Source organism: Lissotriton vulgaris, unplaced genomic scaffold (genome assembly GCF_964263255.1).
Source record: "Lissotriton vulgaris unplaced genomic scaffold, aLisVul1.2 SCAFFOLD_490, whole genome shotgun sequence".
Lineage (NCBI taxonomy): Eukaryota > Metazoa > Chordata > Amphibia > Caudata > Salamandridae > Lissotriton > Lissotriton vulgaris.
This window is the reverse complement of record NW_028240828.1, coordinates 40,994-60,391: the sequence shown is the minus strand read 5'-3', so window position 1 is coordinate 60,391 and position 19,398 is coordinate 40,994. Positions and strand designations below refer to the sequence as shown.

The 19,398-nt window shown below is 44.9% G+C and overlaps 1 protein-coding gene across 1 annotated transcript in view; it reads right to left on the bottom strand.

The window, feature by feature from the left end:
- LOC147672519 (serine/threonine-protein kinase LATS1-like) overlaps window positions 1-19,398 on the bottom strand; it is a 118,020-nt gene that overhangs the window by 69,923 nt on the left and 28,699 nt on the right. The window contains exon 2 of the mRNA XM_086947974.1: window positions 2,227-2,809. Within this exon, the coding sequence (XP_086804100.1) occupies window positions 2,227-2,809 (583 nt within the window). The remainder of the gene's footprint in view (window positions 1-2,226; window positions 2,810-19,398) is intronic.

The window sequence follows — 19,398 nt, the reverse complement described above, 5'->3', positions numbered from 1 at the left end:
CCTTCTTATGGCATTCAACCCTAAATATGTCACCACCTTTTTCACGAAGATGGCTACTTTTTCACAACAAATTGAAAACATTTTAATAAAGGAATGTCTTTAATTGTGTACTTTACATGAGGATTGAAAGGACAGCACGGAATTGTAAAGCACACAACAAGTTTTTGGAGGCACTGGTAAGTATCATTAGCCCTTATAGGTTTAAATTGAGCGGAAGTAAAAAGTAATGGGATATCCCTACTACTTCCATATAAATGGCAAACATCTCCATATATCAGAGGTAGAACACCTGGACAGGTATCGCTCCAGTCAAGAGCAAGTACTGCTGACACTGCACAATATGTGCCAAGTACCTCAAGGCCCACTATAAACATTGTAGGTTGATTGACTCCCCAAAGAAAACATTGGCAGTCGAACTCAGGAACGGTATTAAATAATTATTTGAACTCAACTACAATTAAGTAAATGACAAAGACATATTGGAAGCATTTAGGGCAATGCTTTTCATAATGATCGAGAGCATAACAAAAAAAAAAAAGACAGTGCTGTGAAATCGGAAGGCTAATATCACATAAGTTCAAGGTGTACAATTTAGGCAATGTTTACGAGTATATACGTGTAATGACAACTGTGGTCAAATAGAAATGTTCCTGTTGAAACTGGGGAATGCCTGGGAAAGCCTGAATATGGGCCTTGAATAAAATATCAACATAGCAAGAGCTACATTGTGAGAATAGTGCTGGCATGTTATAGAAAATGGGAAAAATGGGAAAAGGATACAGCAGTGAAGAAGGACCAAGGTGCAAGAACAAAAAAAAAAGAGAAAATCAATGTTCTTTGACTTTTACCAAAAACTGTTCTAACACTAGGTGAGAACGCTAGTCAATGAAGCAAGCCTGAAAAAAGACCAAACAGAATGCTAATGCAATATTAGGCTTCTTGATACCAAAAAACATGTGAAGAACATCTAAATAAGGGAATACCACCAGGTAGTGAGAGCTGTATGTCTATATTGGGTGAATCTATAGTACGCTAATCACCTGGATACAGATGAATTAGATGCCAGAACGCTTGGCTCTAAAAAAAAAAAAAAAAAAAAAGGAACAAGATAGGGTTGTCCACTCATTTCTTTGTATTAGCAACGGAACAATGGCATGTATCTCTTGGAAAAACTCTCAAGAACAGGGAACTCTATAATCAGGAGTCAAAGTCCTACTGCATGCCAACAATATTTTTCTGTGTGAGTAATCTTTGTGTAACACTTCCTTGAATAAAGGAAAGCATAGGGTTGCGGATTCTGCAAAAAGTTAAAAAAGCATTTAAAACCCAATTTGTGGTTTATACTTTTCCAGCATGCACTAATGAAATATAAAAACAACTTTTACATATGTGAAACAACATCTTCTGCTTCTCTGGAATCAAGGTTCATACAGATTTGTATGAGGTGGTTAAGCAGAACATGTTGGCCGTCGAAATTGAGTCAGGAAGGGCAATGCAGTTTTCGAATATTACTATTGGTAGTAGGAGAATTAACTGTTACCAAAATAATCATCTTGTTATTATATCTCTGTGGATGCGAAAAAGCACACTTCTTGACTATATGCATAGTTGCATTTTGAGTAATGAAATGGGTTTGGATTTCTGAGCATTGCAATATCCAGACTGCAGTACTGAAGGTTCAAAGTCTAGAAAATAGTACACAGCAACACATGTACAAACTCGCTGTTGAATGTAGCAGTCAGAAACCGCGGGAGGGAAACCCACAAGGATGATGTGTGATGGGATTTTCCAGTTACCTTGGATAACACTCACTCTTGCAGGTCTCTTCTGTCTAGCTCCCCTCTCCCAAGTTGGTTCACCTTTTTACATCCTCACTTAAGGTTCTTCCACAAAGCGGACACCTATTATCCTCCTTCCTCTCAGGTCTGCTGTATCTCTTTTCATTACCGGTTTGTGGACACAAAGAATTCTTCAACTCTCTATGTTCCTTCTGGGTGTTCTACATACCTCACAAATGTGGCTGCATATCTTTTCCTCTTCCCTCAAACTCCTCAGCAGTGCTGCACTTCATTATCCAATCCTGCATGCGGCATCTAGATTATTTATACCCTTCCCAAATATCACAGCAAAATTTACTTTATGCATGCACGCCTCCAGCCGCCCTCACATCCCAAAAAAGCCATGGGGGAGAATATTGTAGCTTCATAATAGTTTGGTCTTTCTTACCACTTTGGTAATATTTGGAATCGTGAGTCCATCGAAATCCTGTGCAAAGCCCAAAGTCAGTCAGTTTAATGTGGCCATCGCGATCAATCAGAATGTTATCAGGTTTGATGTCCCGGTGAATGAAGCCCATTTTATGAACGCTCTCAACAGCACATGTGAGCTCAGCAATGTAGAACCGAGCCAGATTCTCAGGAAAGATGCCCATTCTTATTAGCAAGCTCATCATGTCTCCTCCAGGAATGTAGTCCATCACAAAGTACAAATTGTCCTTGTCTTGGAATGAATAGTACAGACGGACTACCCACTCATTATCAGCCTCAGCAAGGATGTCGCGCTCTGCTTTAACATGGGCAACTTGATTTCGCAGAAGCACATCTTTCTTCCTGAGAGTTTTTGTTGCATACAAAGCATTTGTATCAGTTTTTCTTGCCAGGCAGACCTCACCAAATGCCCCAATGCCCAGAGTTTTGATTTTTACAAACATGGTTTTGTCCATCTTTGCTCGCCGGAGGCGGATATAGTTTGACTCTTTCTGGCACAGCATCTTTCTCATCTGATCCTGCGCATCTTGGGATAAACCCACCTAGGATTACAAATAAATCGTTAGCTCTTCAAAAAAAGCAGTAAAGCAGTCTCAAGGTAAAGAAAACAGAAGGATGGTGTTTAGATGCACTACACTAAAACAGTTGTAGCGCACAAAGCATATCGAAATTTAACATCTCTACTACATCTATAACAACTTTCACACTAATAAAACATATGTTCAGCTTTTTTTTTGTGAATCATTAGGCAAAACTGCTCTACCATCCCAGAAAGTCTGTGTACCTCACATCCTGAAGACGACATGCAGACAGCAAGCAGTTGTAGTCATCAAGGTTAGGTTTAATCAACATCCAGGCAACATTTAAGAACACCCTTTGCCTTGTACATTGGTACCACTTACTATGCTGTGGGATAGTCATAAACTAGCAAACACTGAGCACACTGGGTTATATCTGTGCTGTGAGTTTAAACCATTATACAAAAGTAACTGATGATATGCTAAATTAGGCGCAGTAACAAAACTCAAGGATTTGCTACAATCCGGAATAATTCTATTTACAGACAAGCATTGTGATTGGTGCTACAGAAGCAAAGAATGAATTTGGCTTGCATGTGCGAGCATGATTGGCAAAAATCAGTTCCTACCGAGAGAGACTCATGATTTTAAAGTGTGATTTGCCTGGGATCCTTTGTATTAGGTCTAGGCATTCAAGTTCTGATCAGATAGAAAATAAACACAGACATAGATTGGAAAGGCTTAAGAAATTATAGCATCTTGGTTACTAACAAATCAGGATGATCAAAGACATGATTAAACATGCACATTTGACCGGGTCTACAAGTCCAAACAATGGCTTCCAATTAAATTAAGAATAAATACACTATAAATCATGCTACAAACCATGTTTTGATAATCAATCCATTATATGGGACAAAGATTCTAAATGAACAAGCATTGGCATATACAATAGGTCTCGCCTTTCGGACCTTATAAGTGTTTAGCCATGCAACAGTTAATGCTGTTGCACCAAGGATATTGTGCTGGATAACTAAACACTTATAAGGTCCCAAAGGTGAGACCTATTGGCAAATCCAATGCTTGTTTACTTTTTGAGAAGTCAAAAAGTTAGAAACAAATTACGATTGTGTAACTAAAAAAGCCATAGTTTATCAGATATAAGTTAGTTCCTCTAAACATACTCATGTAGTTTATCTGTTGTCTAATCTAAGACTGCCACACAGACCACTTGGCATTGGAGTAAATTAAAAGTTGTTCAGTTTATTTTGCATGTTATGAAACCATATGGAAAATGATTATCCCCCTGGTGAATCCCCTTTCCTTACATCCCAACAAGATTTGGGTTATCCATTCCACATTCCCACCTTGTAAACACAGTGTTTAGAAACAGCTTAAAATTGTTTTTGAGTCTCACTTATTTCCAGGAGTTGAAAAACATTAGTACGAATGCCCTCACACCATTCCTTTCATCCCATTTCTCCTGTTGGTATGTAAATGTAATATGTAACAAAACATTCAGATTCAGTGTGCCCCATTATTCATATGCAAGAAAGTCAATGTCCTGGTGAAGTAGATGTTTAAAAACAAGCATTGGCGAAGTCTTTTTGACATTTTGGCTTTGCCAATGGTGTTTACCAATGCTGTGCAACATCAGCAAAAATCTAAATGGGCAGCTGTTGCCAGTCATGTCATTCTGTAGGCGGGCACACGTGTCTCAATTGCGTGCACCCAGGAAAAGACGCGTGTGCTATTTTCCTTTATGTAATTTTTTTTTTAATTGATAATGCATACTACCTAAGTCAGTAAAAAATAATGTGTGCAGAAATGCTTTTGAAGTGGCACTTTTTGGAGCTCCTTTTTTGGTGGGACCTTTGCTGTTGCTTGGCCCTCCAAAAAAAAGTGCACAAAATAATTGAGATGCCCATGAGGAATTGGGGAGCAATGGAGGAGGGGGCGTGGGGATAAAATAAAAGCTGGGTGGGAGAAGAAGGGGCTTAAAGCAGCACATGTGGCAGAGACCAACATGGAGCACTGGCCAGGAGGAGAAACAAACCAGCGAGACTGGGAGAGAGAGACAAGGGGCGGGAGAGAAGCACACAAGAGCAACCTAAAAATATGCCTATTTACATGATGCCGTACGGCTAATAAAGTACTACAGAACCCCGAAAAATGGAAGGACTTCACAACTTTCGGGAGCAATTTGCAGCTTTCTTTACCCTGGATTAGTTTTGACTTCTTTGTGGCCTATTTAAGAAGTGCTTAGTGTGGAAACAAAGTGTAGCTCAGCTGTGCATGAGTATAACGTAGCTTATTTAGTATAATTCATTTTATATTCATAAATGTCAAATATACCTTACCTTTTGTCGTCACACTTTCAGCCAGTGCTGGCTTACTGTGACTTGTATTATAAGAAGGGGCCTAAAAACCTCAGGCTGCAAAGTGATCCCCTGACTTGGAAAGTAAAGCCGATAGAAGGAATCACACGCAGAACCTCTTTCGGCCCCATGGGCGCGCACACGCTGTATATGGCAAAGATGGGAGTTAGGAAACTACATATCAACAAGTATACACAGCGGTATATAAAGTCGAATTTTCAAATAATTTCATACTAAGAGTGCTTTTCTCAATTTAAAAAAAATGGTAAGTACTATGCTTGGGGTACCCTTGCTGTCAAAGTAAATGAAGATTTAAAAAAAACATTTGTACGTGGAAAAAAACCCTGCATTACATCAATTGCTGTACAGGTGCATTATGGGTATTCAGACGTTAAAAATTACGTCACAGCCCAGGCTGGTTGTACTGTACTGATGGCAAAACACGTGGGACCACAAGAACTAGAGAAAGAATTATGGAGATGGAGGCGTGACCTTCAGTGTTATGAAGAATAGAAACGGCAAATTCCATTCAGAGCCATGTTAATTCGGCTGCAAATACTCGGTAAATACAATGACCGTAAAACTCTGACCGGGCGTTTTGTGATGGAGCGAGGAGCCTGAGGGGGTGGGGGCACTGCCCAGGACAAAAACTGCTTCCAGCAGGAAACAACTCGTGGGGCTCCTCACGTCCCTCCTCTGATAGGAACCATCAACATAATCTGCTCTAAAAACCCAAGCATGCCAAGTGCTGCTGGGTAAACTTCCACAAGTGAGAAAGGGACATGCAGGAAACGGGGCCACATGCAAGGCACATAAAAAGAAAGTCCAGAGTTGCAACCTCTCAGAACAAGCATTGGCCGCTCGGCCATAAAAGTAACGCTGCGCAATCAAATAAAAAAAAAAAACGTGAGTGGTGACGCGAGTTTTGTGTGCACGCGGGCGACGAGAAAAAGTGCTGTGCTCGTCGCACGCGCTTGTGCACGTAATAGCAAGCTGGTGACCGGCCTGGGTAGCACTTTTAAACCACCTATTAAATTTCTCGCAAGAGCAGCACATGCGCTGACTCTAGCAAGACCTATTAATCGGAATTATAATTATCCACTCTACCATCAACAATTCCAACAGATTGGAGTCTTCGTTGAACACAGTGAGCAAGATTATGAACATGAATAGTTTTAGAGGAGTATGACTGAGGAGGTCTATACCCTTCACTATTATAGTGGAAGGAATGTAGCATAAATTGGCTCTAAGATCAGCCCAAATTCGAGAAACTCCTTCATAGTTCCTGGTTTTCCAAAGATTATTAACCCTGCATTTGTCTACCACACACTTGCTCTGCTCTGTCCCCTTTGGGCATTCCTTTGGTGCAATTATGCTTTGTTCTAAAAATAAACATTTCTTCAAGTGAAACAAAATTAATGTAATGGAATGCAAAACCCTTTTTGGCTGCTTACTTTTTTATCATGATGCAAAAATTACAAGTGAATTTTCAAACTTCTGGGTGTAAGGTGAACATGTTTGAGTTGAATAGAACTGCAATTCATGTGTCTGATATGCTATTCTGTATATAACTAAAAGTAAAATAGATGTCTTCAAATCAATTAGTACAATAATTTAGTAATTTATAATTATCCATGATATGAAACTACAAATTGAGACTCGAATGAAGTGGAGGCATGTCTTCGGAAATGTATCTGTGGGTAGACTTAAAAAGCACTGGCAAAACCAATATGTCTTCCCCCCCCTCAATGAATCGGCGAATCACGCTACTGGGGCTTCCATGCTGCAGTCTGTAGTGCCTCAAACAATTACTATAGGTCCCTTGAGTAGTACAATTTTATACTGACATTTGCACCAAATGACCTGCAGTGGTCAGTTGAATAAAATATTGTGAAAAAAAGAAATCATGATCTGTCCACAAGACTTTTGATATATTTTCAGTGAAATATGAAGGCTAAACGGACATTAGAATTTCTTTTGAGGTTTCCTCTGGATTGTATAGGAGATGTACTTTTTTTGCATAACATTTTAGAGCTGTGGGCAGACAGTGAATTCTGACCTTCAAAACTAAAACGTTCAGGTACATTATACTGACAACAGTTTCCTTTGGAGGGCAAACTAAGTTTACATTACATCTATGGCTGAGCAGAAACAAATTGCAATTGCTAATGTTCTACAACAGCTGTTATTTAAACAAAAGTACAGGCTCTGGCTTAAAGAGAAACGCTAAAATATTTTTTTAAATGGGGTCCCCTTGCACTGAGCCCTGAAGAAATCTTTAATGGATGATTCGTGTTTTTTATGTTTGATGCGAAATTATTCTTACCCACACTGTATTACATACATATAAGGAGCTCTGGCTTAGTCTCCTGCAGCCACTGGCTTCTTTGCTTCAGGAACATTCTGTTACTGGCTTGAAATGCGGTCATTCACCTATCGATTCAGCCCAGAAGAGCATTTTAGGCTAAACTTCTCTCTATTGGATGTCTCCTTTCACCTTTGATGGAATGCATGAAGGACTATTTTACATGTGACAGCTACACTTGTCACACATTACAACCATGCAATGTAAGGGGGGCATGGCCAATCGCAACAGAAGATGGCCACATTCTGAAGCAGCTCCTGTCACACTAATCCCCTAAAATCCGTCCCTATATCCGCCTAAAACAAAATAGCTTAATGCCCGAGCCTTACTATTCGTGTGACGGCTGCCAGTGTTTGTCGGCACCCAGCGCTGGACGTTTGGGGTAAAAAGGAGCGGCATAAAAGAAGAAGAGTGCAGCCTTGTCACTGAGGCAGAGCCATGGCCTCAAGTGAACTGATGACGAAGCAGTGCGAACAAGGCTGGGGCAACCGCGCACAGATCCTGATTGTTCATGAACAGCTGTACAGCACCGAGGTAGGGAACCAACCTTTGCTGACTGCGAAAGTGGTGGAGTCGACCTGCATCGAAAAACGTGCACCTTGAGGTCTGGCAGGTTTCCGAACGCAGCCTTTGACCTAGAGGTGGGCGGCTGCTATCCTGCCTGCGGGTGTACCAGCGTCCACCCAACGCCACCTCTGTGACAAGTCCCATAGAAATACAGTGCCAGCTTAGCTGCCAAAACACCTGTGGGACTAATAGTGCCCGATGCAGCAGCGTCACTTTTCCAGTGACGGACCCCGGCCTAGACATCCATTGAGGCAAAGCTGTGTAAGTGGCCACATCTGGGGCCCTACTTCAGGTGTGGAACTGCCTGCGTCTACCCACCGGACCTTACACAGTACTGCGCAACTGGGGCAAGCATTCCAGAGCAAGTGCACCCTGTACAGGTGCGACTACAGAGCAGTGGCAGTTTTGGCACCTGGGGCGCCCCCTGCCTTTCTCTTCCATTGGTAGTGAGACCTTCTGACATGAGGTGAAAGACAGTGCCTTCCCCACAGATCCTCATGGGGTAAGCCACACTTCATCAAATTAGCTGTGCAGCTGGTTGCCTGTGTTAAATTGGTGTACAGGTTCTGAAAAGGAGCATACAATTGAAAGTAATGTGTTCATTAATTATGCACTAGAATGTAATTAAACATTTTTCTCAAATTATCCAAAATGTTATGGTTTTCCACAAAACACATGCACATCCAGTGACTCTACTTTTTGGCATGCACTTCTGTTGGGATAGCGGTGTTGTACTTGACCCAGTCGCAGGTAGCAAGAGATGCTTCCTCGACTAATCCGTTTGCATTGCCAGAGCTCTCCACTCATTCAGGGGATGGGAAAAAGGAAAACAGACAGGCTGCAGAGGAAGAGTCTGGCAGGCGGCGGTGAGTGCTGGAGTACCCCCATCCTCGCAACCCTGATACGTGTGGCAAGGAGGAGAACAGAGTGACCCGCTGGCAATGACTGGCGGCAAGAGACCTCGTACTCTCCATCAGACTAAATTGTACAAATATACCCAGCCAAGTGACTCCACCACTTTGCCCAAGGCAGACGGCCAAAACACTCAAGTGATCCAGTTTCCCCAAAGGAAGAGGCACCCACTCTTACAGACATCGTTGCGGCGTTGCAAGGAATCAATGTAGCCTTTAAAGGCAAAATAGATACTACAGTGTCCACTGAGGTTACCCTGAAGGATGCCGAAATCTAGGGGCCCATGTCAAGGAGGCAGAAGACTCTATTTTCACCCCACAGACAGACACTAAGGCCCTAAAGTCGCAATTCAAAACGTTGAATGCCACCACTTACACGCTGGAGGCGAAGTTGGAAGATTTCAAGGGACGTTCCTGAAGAAACAATGTCCGCATAATAGGAGTCCCTGAATGTTAAGAAGACCCGGCGGTTGAACTGTTCGTGGATGATCTCATACTGAAACAATTGCAGCCACTTGTTCTCTCAAAGTACTTCTCAGTTGAGTGTGGCCACCGAGTTCCTAGCACGTGACGACAACTCATAATTCCACCCATCTTTAATTACCATGATCAAAACTTCATCTTGCATTGAGCTCGCAGTGCATCATCAGTAAGCTGTGAAAATGCCACTTTTGCCTTCTTCCCGGACTTTACTCGGAGTGCAGAAACTGCGTTGATCCTTTCTCAAAGTTAAGAAGGAGTTGAGACAATGTGACCAGAAATACTCCATGATTTTCCCAGCAAATCAGAGAGTCATGGCAGATGGTAAAACCTGGTACTTCACTGCCCCAGAGGAGGTCTGGAACTGGCTAGATGACTGGAGAGTGGTGGTGGGGTTAGGGGGCTGGACAACACACCTTCCGCGAACAATGACACTCTGGAGCTGCAACACCGGACAGGGAACATGATGAGACCGGCTAGTGGTCATGCTGTAACCTGCTGCAAGGCGAGGTACTGCTGGTGACTTTCTCTGTACCACGAGCCAACACTGGGCGACAAGAGCAGCCAAGACTCTGCTTCATGTTTATCCAATTTGGCCAGAACGGACACTGAATGCGGGTGCGCTGACCCCTTTCTAGAGTGGACTGGGTCCGGCTATGCTTGGAAATGAAAATTCTTACAAAGTTGAATCTTTATGAGGTAACATTTCTTCTTTCTATGGGGAGAGGGTATCGAGGCGGCTTCTTGGCGGGATCCACAGCTTACTTAAGTTATTATGTTTTGGGGCAACAGGCAATCGGTACAGTTTTGGGAGCTGGTCATTTCAGGTCCGTTATGCAGGGAGCCTAGGTGAGGGGACAATAAAGGGGTTCATGTAGTTTTATTTGATAGACATCAAGGTGATCTTCTACCGATAGGGCAGCTGCCCACAATCCGTGTTCCCAATCTCTGTCCTTGTCTATTGTTTTGGGGGACATGGCACAGTCGTATTCAATCCCCGATGGCATCCAGGGTAGTGTCATTGCTACCCCTGTTACACCTCGCCCTGCCCAGGTCAACCACCCGGGAGTCTTAGCCCTACACCTTTGCCAATGACTGTCTATGGTTACCACCTTAACACTCCTAGTTTCAGAGTCCTTTCTTGGATCGTCAACGGGTTGTGAGAAAAAATTAAAAGAGGAGTGCTTCAGTACCTAAAGCGCAACTCCCTCAATGTTGCTCTCCTACAGGAGACGCACCACCAGGGAAACAAATAGTTTCTTACCCGTCAGTGTAGTTTTGCAGCTTGAAGATCTTTCTGAATTCACTATGCTGTGCATTATTCCGCGGTCTAGTGGTTGGGTCTGGAATCGTAGTCTTTTCTTTCTTTTTTTAAAAATGTTTCGTAGCCCAGGTGGGCGTCAATGCCCCACCTTCTGGTGTACTTCCTGTGACGTCGGCACGCTTCCTGCGGAAGCTCCCACCTTTGGGCGCCATTTTCGGATTCTTTTTTTCTTGTTTTTGTGTTCTGTTCGTGAATCCGTGGCAATGTTTTCAAGTTCTTCCTTAAAGTAAATGATTTTTTACTTTGTCGCTTAAAGTGTCTGTTTTTATAGTTTATTCCATGTATTTCCACCTTCTTCTCCTGCCTCATCTTTCTGGCAGAGGTGGGTGGGTACGCTAGTGAATCCAGAAAGATCTTCAAGCAGCAAAAAGCTACCATGACAGGTAAGAAACTATTTGCTTTTCAGTGTGAGTCTTTCTGGGTTCACTATGCTGTGCATAGACTTTGTAGCGGTTTGTTAAGTTTGTGGCGGTTGGGTGGAAGAGGAGCGTTGGTTGTTGAATATATGTTGAAGCACTTTCTGTCCTACTTGTGCTTCCTTGTTCATATGTATATCCACGCAGTAGTGCTTAGTGAACGTGTGAACTGAAGCGCATGTTGCCGCCAGGCATATGTTTTGAATGGGTGTGTTAGCCAGGAAGGCTATTGTTGCTCCCGTTTTCCTGGTAGAGTGGGCTTGTGCCCCCACAGTTAGTTCTTGACCTGCCTGCTTGTGGTAGAATTGTATTGTTTGTGCGATCCATGGTGCAATGGTGCCCTTTGTAACTGGTCTACCCATGAAACTGCTTGCGAAGGACACAAAGAACTGTTTTGTTTTCATGTGCTCTTTAGTTCTTTCCATGTAATGCATTACTGCTCTTCTAGCGTCCAGAGTGTGCAGTGCCCTCTCTGCGCTTGTGGATGGTTTCTGAAAGAGGCATGGTATTTGTATTGTCTGGTTCATGTGAAACCTTGACACCACCTTTGGCGTAAAGTGTGGGTCAGTTCTCATTACCACCCTATCATTGTGTATTTGAATTTAGGGTTCTTGCAGTGTTAGCGCTTGCAGTTCGCTTACCCTGCGTAGCGAGGTGATTGCCACTAGAAAGGCTGTCTTCCTTGTGAGCATTTGTAGTGATGCCTTATGAACGGGTTCGAAAGGTGCCTTCATAAGCTCTGCTAGGACTAAATTAGAGTTCCATGCCCGCGGTGGCATCCTTTTTGGTGGTGCTATTCTTTTAGCCCCTTCCAGGAATCTTTCTACTACTTGTGATGTAAAGAAGCTCTTTCCTGTCTCTCCTCTTGTGTAGGCTACTATCGCTGCTAGGTGTACCCTCTGCGAGGTGGAATTTAGGTTTGATTTGAGTAGGTGCGTTAAATATTTTAGCACCGTTGATTCCCTTGTCATCTTCTTGTGCAGTTTCTCCTTAATACACTATTGTGTGAATCTTTTCCATTTTGCCACATAGCACCTCCGTGTGATAGGCCTTCTTGCCTCTCGTAGCACCCGCAGTGTGCTCTCCGGCAGTTTCAGATGTGCAAACTCTATGTCTTCAGGAGACATGCCGCTAAGCAGAGGCTCTCTGGCTGGAGTACCTCTCCGTTTTGCATGGAGAGTAAGTTTTTTCTTTTCCCGAATTTGTGAGGCGGTCCATGCGCCATCTCCACTATTTGTGAGGACCATGACTGCCTGGCCCACTGTGGTGCCATCAGAATCAGCGTCATGTTGCTGGTTCTGTATTTGCTGAGTACCCTGTGCATTAGTGGTATCAGGGGAAAAGCGTAGGCAAATGTTTTCGACCAGCTTATCCATAGGGCATTCCCTTGTTATTGTTCCCATGGTTGCCTGGATGCGAAGTATCGGCATTTTGCATTCTGGTGTGTTGCAAATAGGTCTATTGTCGGAGTCCCCCACTTCTTGAATAGCCTTGGTGTTTCTTGTGCATTGAGCTCCCACTCGTGGAATGCCGATGTCTGTCTGCTGAGCCAGTCTGCCTCCATGTTGTCTTCCCTGGTAGGTGTATAGCTAGGAGGTCTGTTTTGAGTGGGATGGCCCATCTCCAAATGTCCTGCGCTAGGCTGGATAGTGCGACTGATTGTGTTCCTCCCGGTTTGTTGATGTAGAACATCATTGTGGTGTTGTCGGTCTGTATCAACACTCTTTACCTGTACAGTTGTTTCTGGAGGCTTTTAGGGTGAGGAGCACGGTCTTTAGTTCCAGGTAGTTGATGTGCCTGATCGCATCTGTTGGAGTCCACAGGCCCCGCACCTTGAGTTGGTTCATGTGTGCTCCCCATCCTTTCTGGGATGTGTCTGTGGGGATGGTCACTGTTGGGTTTTGTGGTGTCAAAGGCATCCCCTCTGTTAGCTATCTCCTCTTGCACTGCGTGCGTTACAACCACTAGATCTTCCCAACTCCCTGTAGCTTGTGACCATTGTTGTTGCAGCCATTCCTGGAATGGTCTCGTGTGTAGCCGTATATTGGAGACTAGGTGTATGCAGGATGCCATCATCTCCATGATCTTGCTTGCTGTCCTCACTGTCGGAGCTCGTTCCTTCTGGTACTGAAGTTGTCTCCTTCAGCAGGGCAAGTGATCCCTTTTCGCTGAGGAAGACTTTGCTCTGTATGGTGTTGATCTGTGCGCCTAGCAAGACCTTTACTTGCTCTGGTTCCATTGAGGATTTTCCCCAGTGTATTGAGAACCCCAGTTCCGTTAGCGTTTTTGTGACCCGTTGTGCATGTTCCTTGAATTGTGTGTAGGAACTTGCTTTTATGAGCCAGTCGTCGAGGTAGGGGCATACATGGATCCCTTCCCTCCTCAGGTGCGCTGCCACGGCAGCGAGGCACTTGGAGAAGACCCTTGGTGCGGATTTTAGTCCGAAGGCCAGGGCGGTGAACTGGTAGTGTGCTTTGTTGATGGAAAATCTCAGTAGATGTTTGTGCTGTCTGTTCATGGAAATGTGTAGGTAGGCGTCCTTTAGGTCTATGGTGGACATAACGTCTCTGTCCCTTATCTGAGGAATGACTTCTTGAAGAGATGTCATATTGAATTTTTGTGTTATGTATTGGTTTAGGAACGGTAGGTCCAGGATGGGTCTTAGTGTTTAGTCCACCTTTGGTACGAGGAAGTAGTTAGAGTACACTCTCTTTTTTCTTTCTTTGAATGGTACTGTTTCTATGGCTTCTTTGTGGAGGAGATCTTAAACTTACTCTGTGAGTAGCACTAGTTCTTTTGCTGAGTGTTTTTTTCTTTTCGGTTTCCTGTTTGGTGGTTTCTTTTCCAGTTCTATGCAGTATTCGAACTGTATGATGTTCAGTATCCATTTGTCTGTTGTTATTTTCTTTCATTACTGGAAGAAGTGTTTTAGCCTGACTCCTGCTGGTGTTACATGTTTGTTGATCTTTTGTATGTGACACTTTTTTGCTGACTTTGTTGTGCCCCTCCCCTAGAGGTGTTGTGTGGGTGGGCACAGTTGGTGGTGCGGAGTGACTTTGAAGTGGGTTGCTGGCCCCCCTTCTGGTTTGCCCTCGTCCATTCGCCATCCCTCGAAAGGGCTGGCCCCGAGGCTGGTTTTGCCAGGTTTATTTTCGCTGGCCATGCTGTGATTGGTTGTCGCCCTAGTAGTCCTGCTTGGATGCCTGATCTGACGTTCCCGGCTGATTTCCCCCTCTTCCGTTTGGCCTCCGTGTCGGTGTGCCTCTCCTCATTCCTCTGAATTGCCAGGCCCACAAAGACCTTGCAGTTTCATTTACCTTTTCCGAGTTGTGTGAGTTTTTCATCCACTGGTGCTCCGAACAGAGTTTTACCATTGAAGGGGATGTTCAGGATGTTATTCTGTACTTCCGGCTTGAAGCCTGATATTCTCCGCCAGGCATGCCTTCTCTCTGTTACCCCAATCATCATGAGCCTGCATGGACGTGTCTGCCGCATCCAGGGCTGATTTTAGGCATGAGTTGGCTATATTCTTGCCTTCCTCAACCAGGAGTGCTGCCCTCTTGTTAGTATTGCTCAGGGAGGTGTTTGAGCAGCTGTCTGACCTCGTCCCAATGCTGGTGTGTATGCCTGTTGAGTAGGGCATTAGAGTTGGCTAAGCGCCCGTGTACTGCTGCATTCCTCTCTATCTTCCTTCCAGTGAGGTCTATCCTCTTACTCTCCTTGTCAGGTGGTGGGCCTATGTTTGTGGGAACGTTGGTCCTTTTTCTGGCTGCGCTGCAATGATGGAGTCAGCTGTGACGGATCCCTGGATGTAGGGAGGATCCTTAGAGGAGTTTTTGTATTTTTGCTCTGTAATGGGTGTGACAGACCTGCAGCTTGCTGGTTCTTTGAATGCCTCTCTCCCCTGGTCGAGGACACTTGGTACCATGGGGAGGAATGGACTCCCAGGGTCTCTAGGAGGAAGCAGGCTTTTGGTTTTTCTTCCTCCAGTTTCACTCCATAAGTTGTTGCCGCGTTCCTGATGACCATGCTGTAGATCTCAATTTCATCTGGCGGCGAAGGCCTCGAAGGGTACGTCTCCACGGCCTCTTCCGGGCTGTCGGCATCGAGGTCCTGCCAATCCAGATCCTGCTCCACCGAGGATGGAGAGTCCAACCTCATGCGCTGGGCTTCTTCGCCTTCCTCGAAATAGTATAGGCCCTCTTCCTCTTGGTGTTCCTGGAGCTCGGGAGTTTTCGGCGGCTCTTCAACTGGATGGTGAACCTCTTCTTCCGCTCGTCAAATTCTCTTTTCCTTTGCAGGAGCTTATCCATTTCGCCCTCGAGCCTTCTCTTTTTCCTTTACATCTCAGGGGCCTGTTCGTCGTCGAGTGTTTAGGACAATCTCTTTGACGTAGACTTCGAAGAAGCCTTCGGGTCCTTTTCCTTCGGCATCTAGTGCTCCTTTTCGGGGGCGTGTTTCAATGACCTAGGCTTTTTGTGTGTTTTCTCTGCCTGGGAGTCCTTTTCGAAGGATCCGCTGGGCTGTTATCCCTGGATGCAGCTGCGGACGTCGAAATTTTCGGCGCCAGTGCTCCTTTCATGGACCTACACTCTTTTTCGAGAGTCTGATTCAGGCTTTCGAGAGTCTGTCAGGGCTTTTGGGGTCGACGTCTCTCCTACCTCTTTTGTAGTTTTCTTATCGGTTTCTACGACCGCGAAGTCATCTGGTCCCTCGGCGATGTTGTCCTTTTCGTCATTGGAGAGGCCCAAAACCCGAAGCGATGGAGTTTGGCCTTTTCCTTGCATGCTGTGGTTGGCTATCCTCTGCCTCTCTCTAATCCGGAGAGCTTTCGCGTGAAGACGGAGCAGGCGTTGCAATCCTTGCTTTCGTGGTCGACCGGCAGGCAGAGGTTGCAAACAGGGTGCTGGTCCTTCTGAGCGTATTTGTGGTGGCAATTGCGGCAGAATTTGAACGGGGTCTTGTCCATTCCTGCGCTCAGGGGGCCCCCTGTGTGCGCATTCTCTGTTGGACGTCAAAGTATTCAAAGTTCTCCTCCTTCTTAGTCATCCCAGCGGTCTTGTTCATGGATGTATTCTTCAAACTTTTTCGGTAAATTTCAGATTTTTCCTTCTTTTCTCCAAAAACTCTGGAACCTCTCGGTGACGATCCAGACCCAACGGCGGAAAAAAGAATCCGAAGATGGCACCCAAAGGTGGGAGCTTCCGCCGGAAGCGTGCCGACGTCACAGGAAGTACACCAGAAGGTGGGACGTCGGCGCCCAAACGGGCTACGAAAAAAAAAGAAGAAGATAGAAAAGACTATGATTCCAGACCCAACCACTAGACCGCGGAATATTGCACAGTATAGTGAATTCAGAAAGATCTTCAAGCTGCAAAACTTCTATTGTGCCCTGGACAGATGGGATACAAAATGCTTGCCTATGAGGGGTACACAACAGGTTCCAGAGGGGTAGGCATTCTTCTACGTAAATCACTCACACTCAATATAAGGAATACCTGGCTAGGCTCACACTGAAGATATGCAGCACTCATGGGACAATGGGAAAGTACCTGCTTCAAAATCATTTCACTCTACAAACAACCAAGACTCCTTGACCCAGCATTTTATGACCTCACTATACTTCTCCTGGGTCTTCTCGAGGGCAGGTTGCTGATTGGGGCGGGGGGATTTTAAGGCAGCCCTGTGTGACACTTAGTATGCATGACCTACTGAATGGTAAACCGTGGGAATAGGCGAAGAGTAGTGCTCAACCCCTGGTATCTTAAGGTACTGTGTATCTGCGATGGCCTCTCCGAGGCTACAGAGCATTTTTCAAGGAAAAAGAGGGAACCGTGGACTTTGCGCAGACACTATGGGAAGCTTATAAGACAGTCAGAAGTCAAGGAATGGCATTGATAACAGGGCCTAGAAAGGAAAAGAGAGCTAGACTCGAAACAATTGAGAGGGAAATCCAGGAGCTGGAATCCCAGCTTCCTTCCAACATTTAGGGATGGGCACAACATAACGTGTCCTTAAAACAACGGGAATACAAAGACGTTGTAACTGAGGCAGCAAAGGTCCACTATTGCGCAACTCAACACCGCCTCTTTGAGGTGAGTGACAGAGCTGGGAGACTCCTGACTTTGCTTGACAAAAGGGAGGCAGCATCTTGCTCGATACTCAAGATCTTGAATACCAAGGGTGAAAGCATCAAGGATAGGCGTGGTGTGGCTGACGTCTTTGCTGACTACTATGCGCGCTTGTATTCCCCAGCACGTATAGCCATGGCAGAGGAGTTGCGCAAGCTGCTCTCTGATATCCAGTTGCTGAGTCTCTTGCTGACAAATAGGGATCTCCTAGAGGAATATCTGACAGAAGATGAAGCGACAGTGCACCCGTGACCTGACATCTGGAAAGGCTGTAGGAACTAATGGCATACCTATCGAACTTTACAAACTGACAGCCAAAACAATTACTCCTTTTCTCCTATATATGATCATGGAGTGCCGCAACTCTAGTGCACTGCCCATAGATCAAAGATTGGCAAGCAGTTATATATAGGAGGGTAAACCAGCGGAAGTGTGTGCCTCCTACAGACCTATTACATTACTGAATGCAATTGGCCCCTCCCTCCTTATAGGCCCTCCCGCCCTACAGCATTCACCATTGATGTTATTGCCGTGCGTGCAACCCCCCATGAGGGGAAGGACCCCTGTGAAGGGAAGCTGTGATTTCAACATTAATGTATTCATGCTTCTTGCAAGGTGTAGTCTATTTGTTTCCGACTGCTTGAATTGATCTGTACTGTGTCAATTTGAGCTGCTATGTTGCACAGTGTAATGTGTCTGATGAACTTCCTCAATAAAGGTTTTGAAAAAATAAAAAAATAAAAAAATAAAAAAAATAGTTGTCCATTTTCCACAAACCGAAGGCTCTGGTAATGGGCAGGGAGGATAGGGAGGTGGAAGTAGGTGTCCTTGAGATCTAACACCGTCATGAGGAGCCTCTGGTTTTGAGAGGGATGACCTCCTGCAAGGTTGACATATGAAAATGGTAGAACTGGATGCACTGATTCAGAGGCCTAAGGTGGGCCAAAGGGAGGTATCCTTTTTTGGAATTAGGAAGTGAAGTAAGTAACCCCTTTGCTCTGCTGGTATGACCATTTGGAGGAGCACTTGATCTCTTCCTTTAGGAGAGCGCTATGGTCTTGGCTGAGGAACTGTCATGTGGTAGTATGTTGAATGGGAGTGTTGTGGAATTCCAAGCAGAAGCCATGCTGAACAACTACTAGCACCACAGATGTGAAGTGATTTCCTGCCAATGAGTGTGTAAATTCTTTAGTCTCTCCACAAGTACTGTGCTATCCGGGGAAGGGTAAGCACGTGTGGAATAGGCATTGACATGTTCGTGGTTCGAAGCAGAGGCCACCTCTGCCCATGCCCTTGTTTCACTTTTAAGGACTCATTGAGTATGCCTGTCCGTGACTCAGGAAAGGACTGTTGTTGGCACTTGTAGGTTTGTGCCTGTTGAGGGTGTGATTTTGTTCCAGTCCCTGGATTGCTGTTTATGAAAGGTGCAACTCGAGCGGAAGGGTGTCCTCCTTTATTTTTTCTCAACAGTTCATCAACTTGGGGTCCAAAAAGACTTTCATACAACAAATGGGTTTTTGAGGAGGTTTTGTGGACCTTCGATTTTAACTCGGAGATGCAACACTTTGTGTGGGTGGTGGAGTAGCATACTGGTGTTTACACTGAGGGAAGCAGTATCTGCAGCATCAAGTGTGCAGCAATATTTGCACTAGAAATAATCATCCCTCTGTGACTGGCACCTCTTATCTTTCTGAAAACGTATCAGGTAGGTACTGCACCAGCACTTCCCTTTCCTCCCGCTGAAACCTGATGTTACTTGATAGCAAGCCAACCGAGTTGACAATATGCCACTGGGTGGTTGCACCAACAGCCATATGCTTGCAGGCGGTGCAGAGGTGTGCTTGCTTTCCTTTTCTGAGGGTGGCATTTACAGTTGCTTGGGCTGTGGTGTGCTTTACTGCTGTGTACCAAGGTATCTGGCTGGACCATTCAACGTATGTAGACATGGTCACCGGGAGAAGCCTTAAACTTCTTTCTTCTCAACCGCTGGTGTGACCACCACCTTAGACATGGCAGGGTTATTGAAGTTGTGAGAAGTACA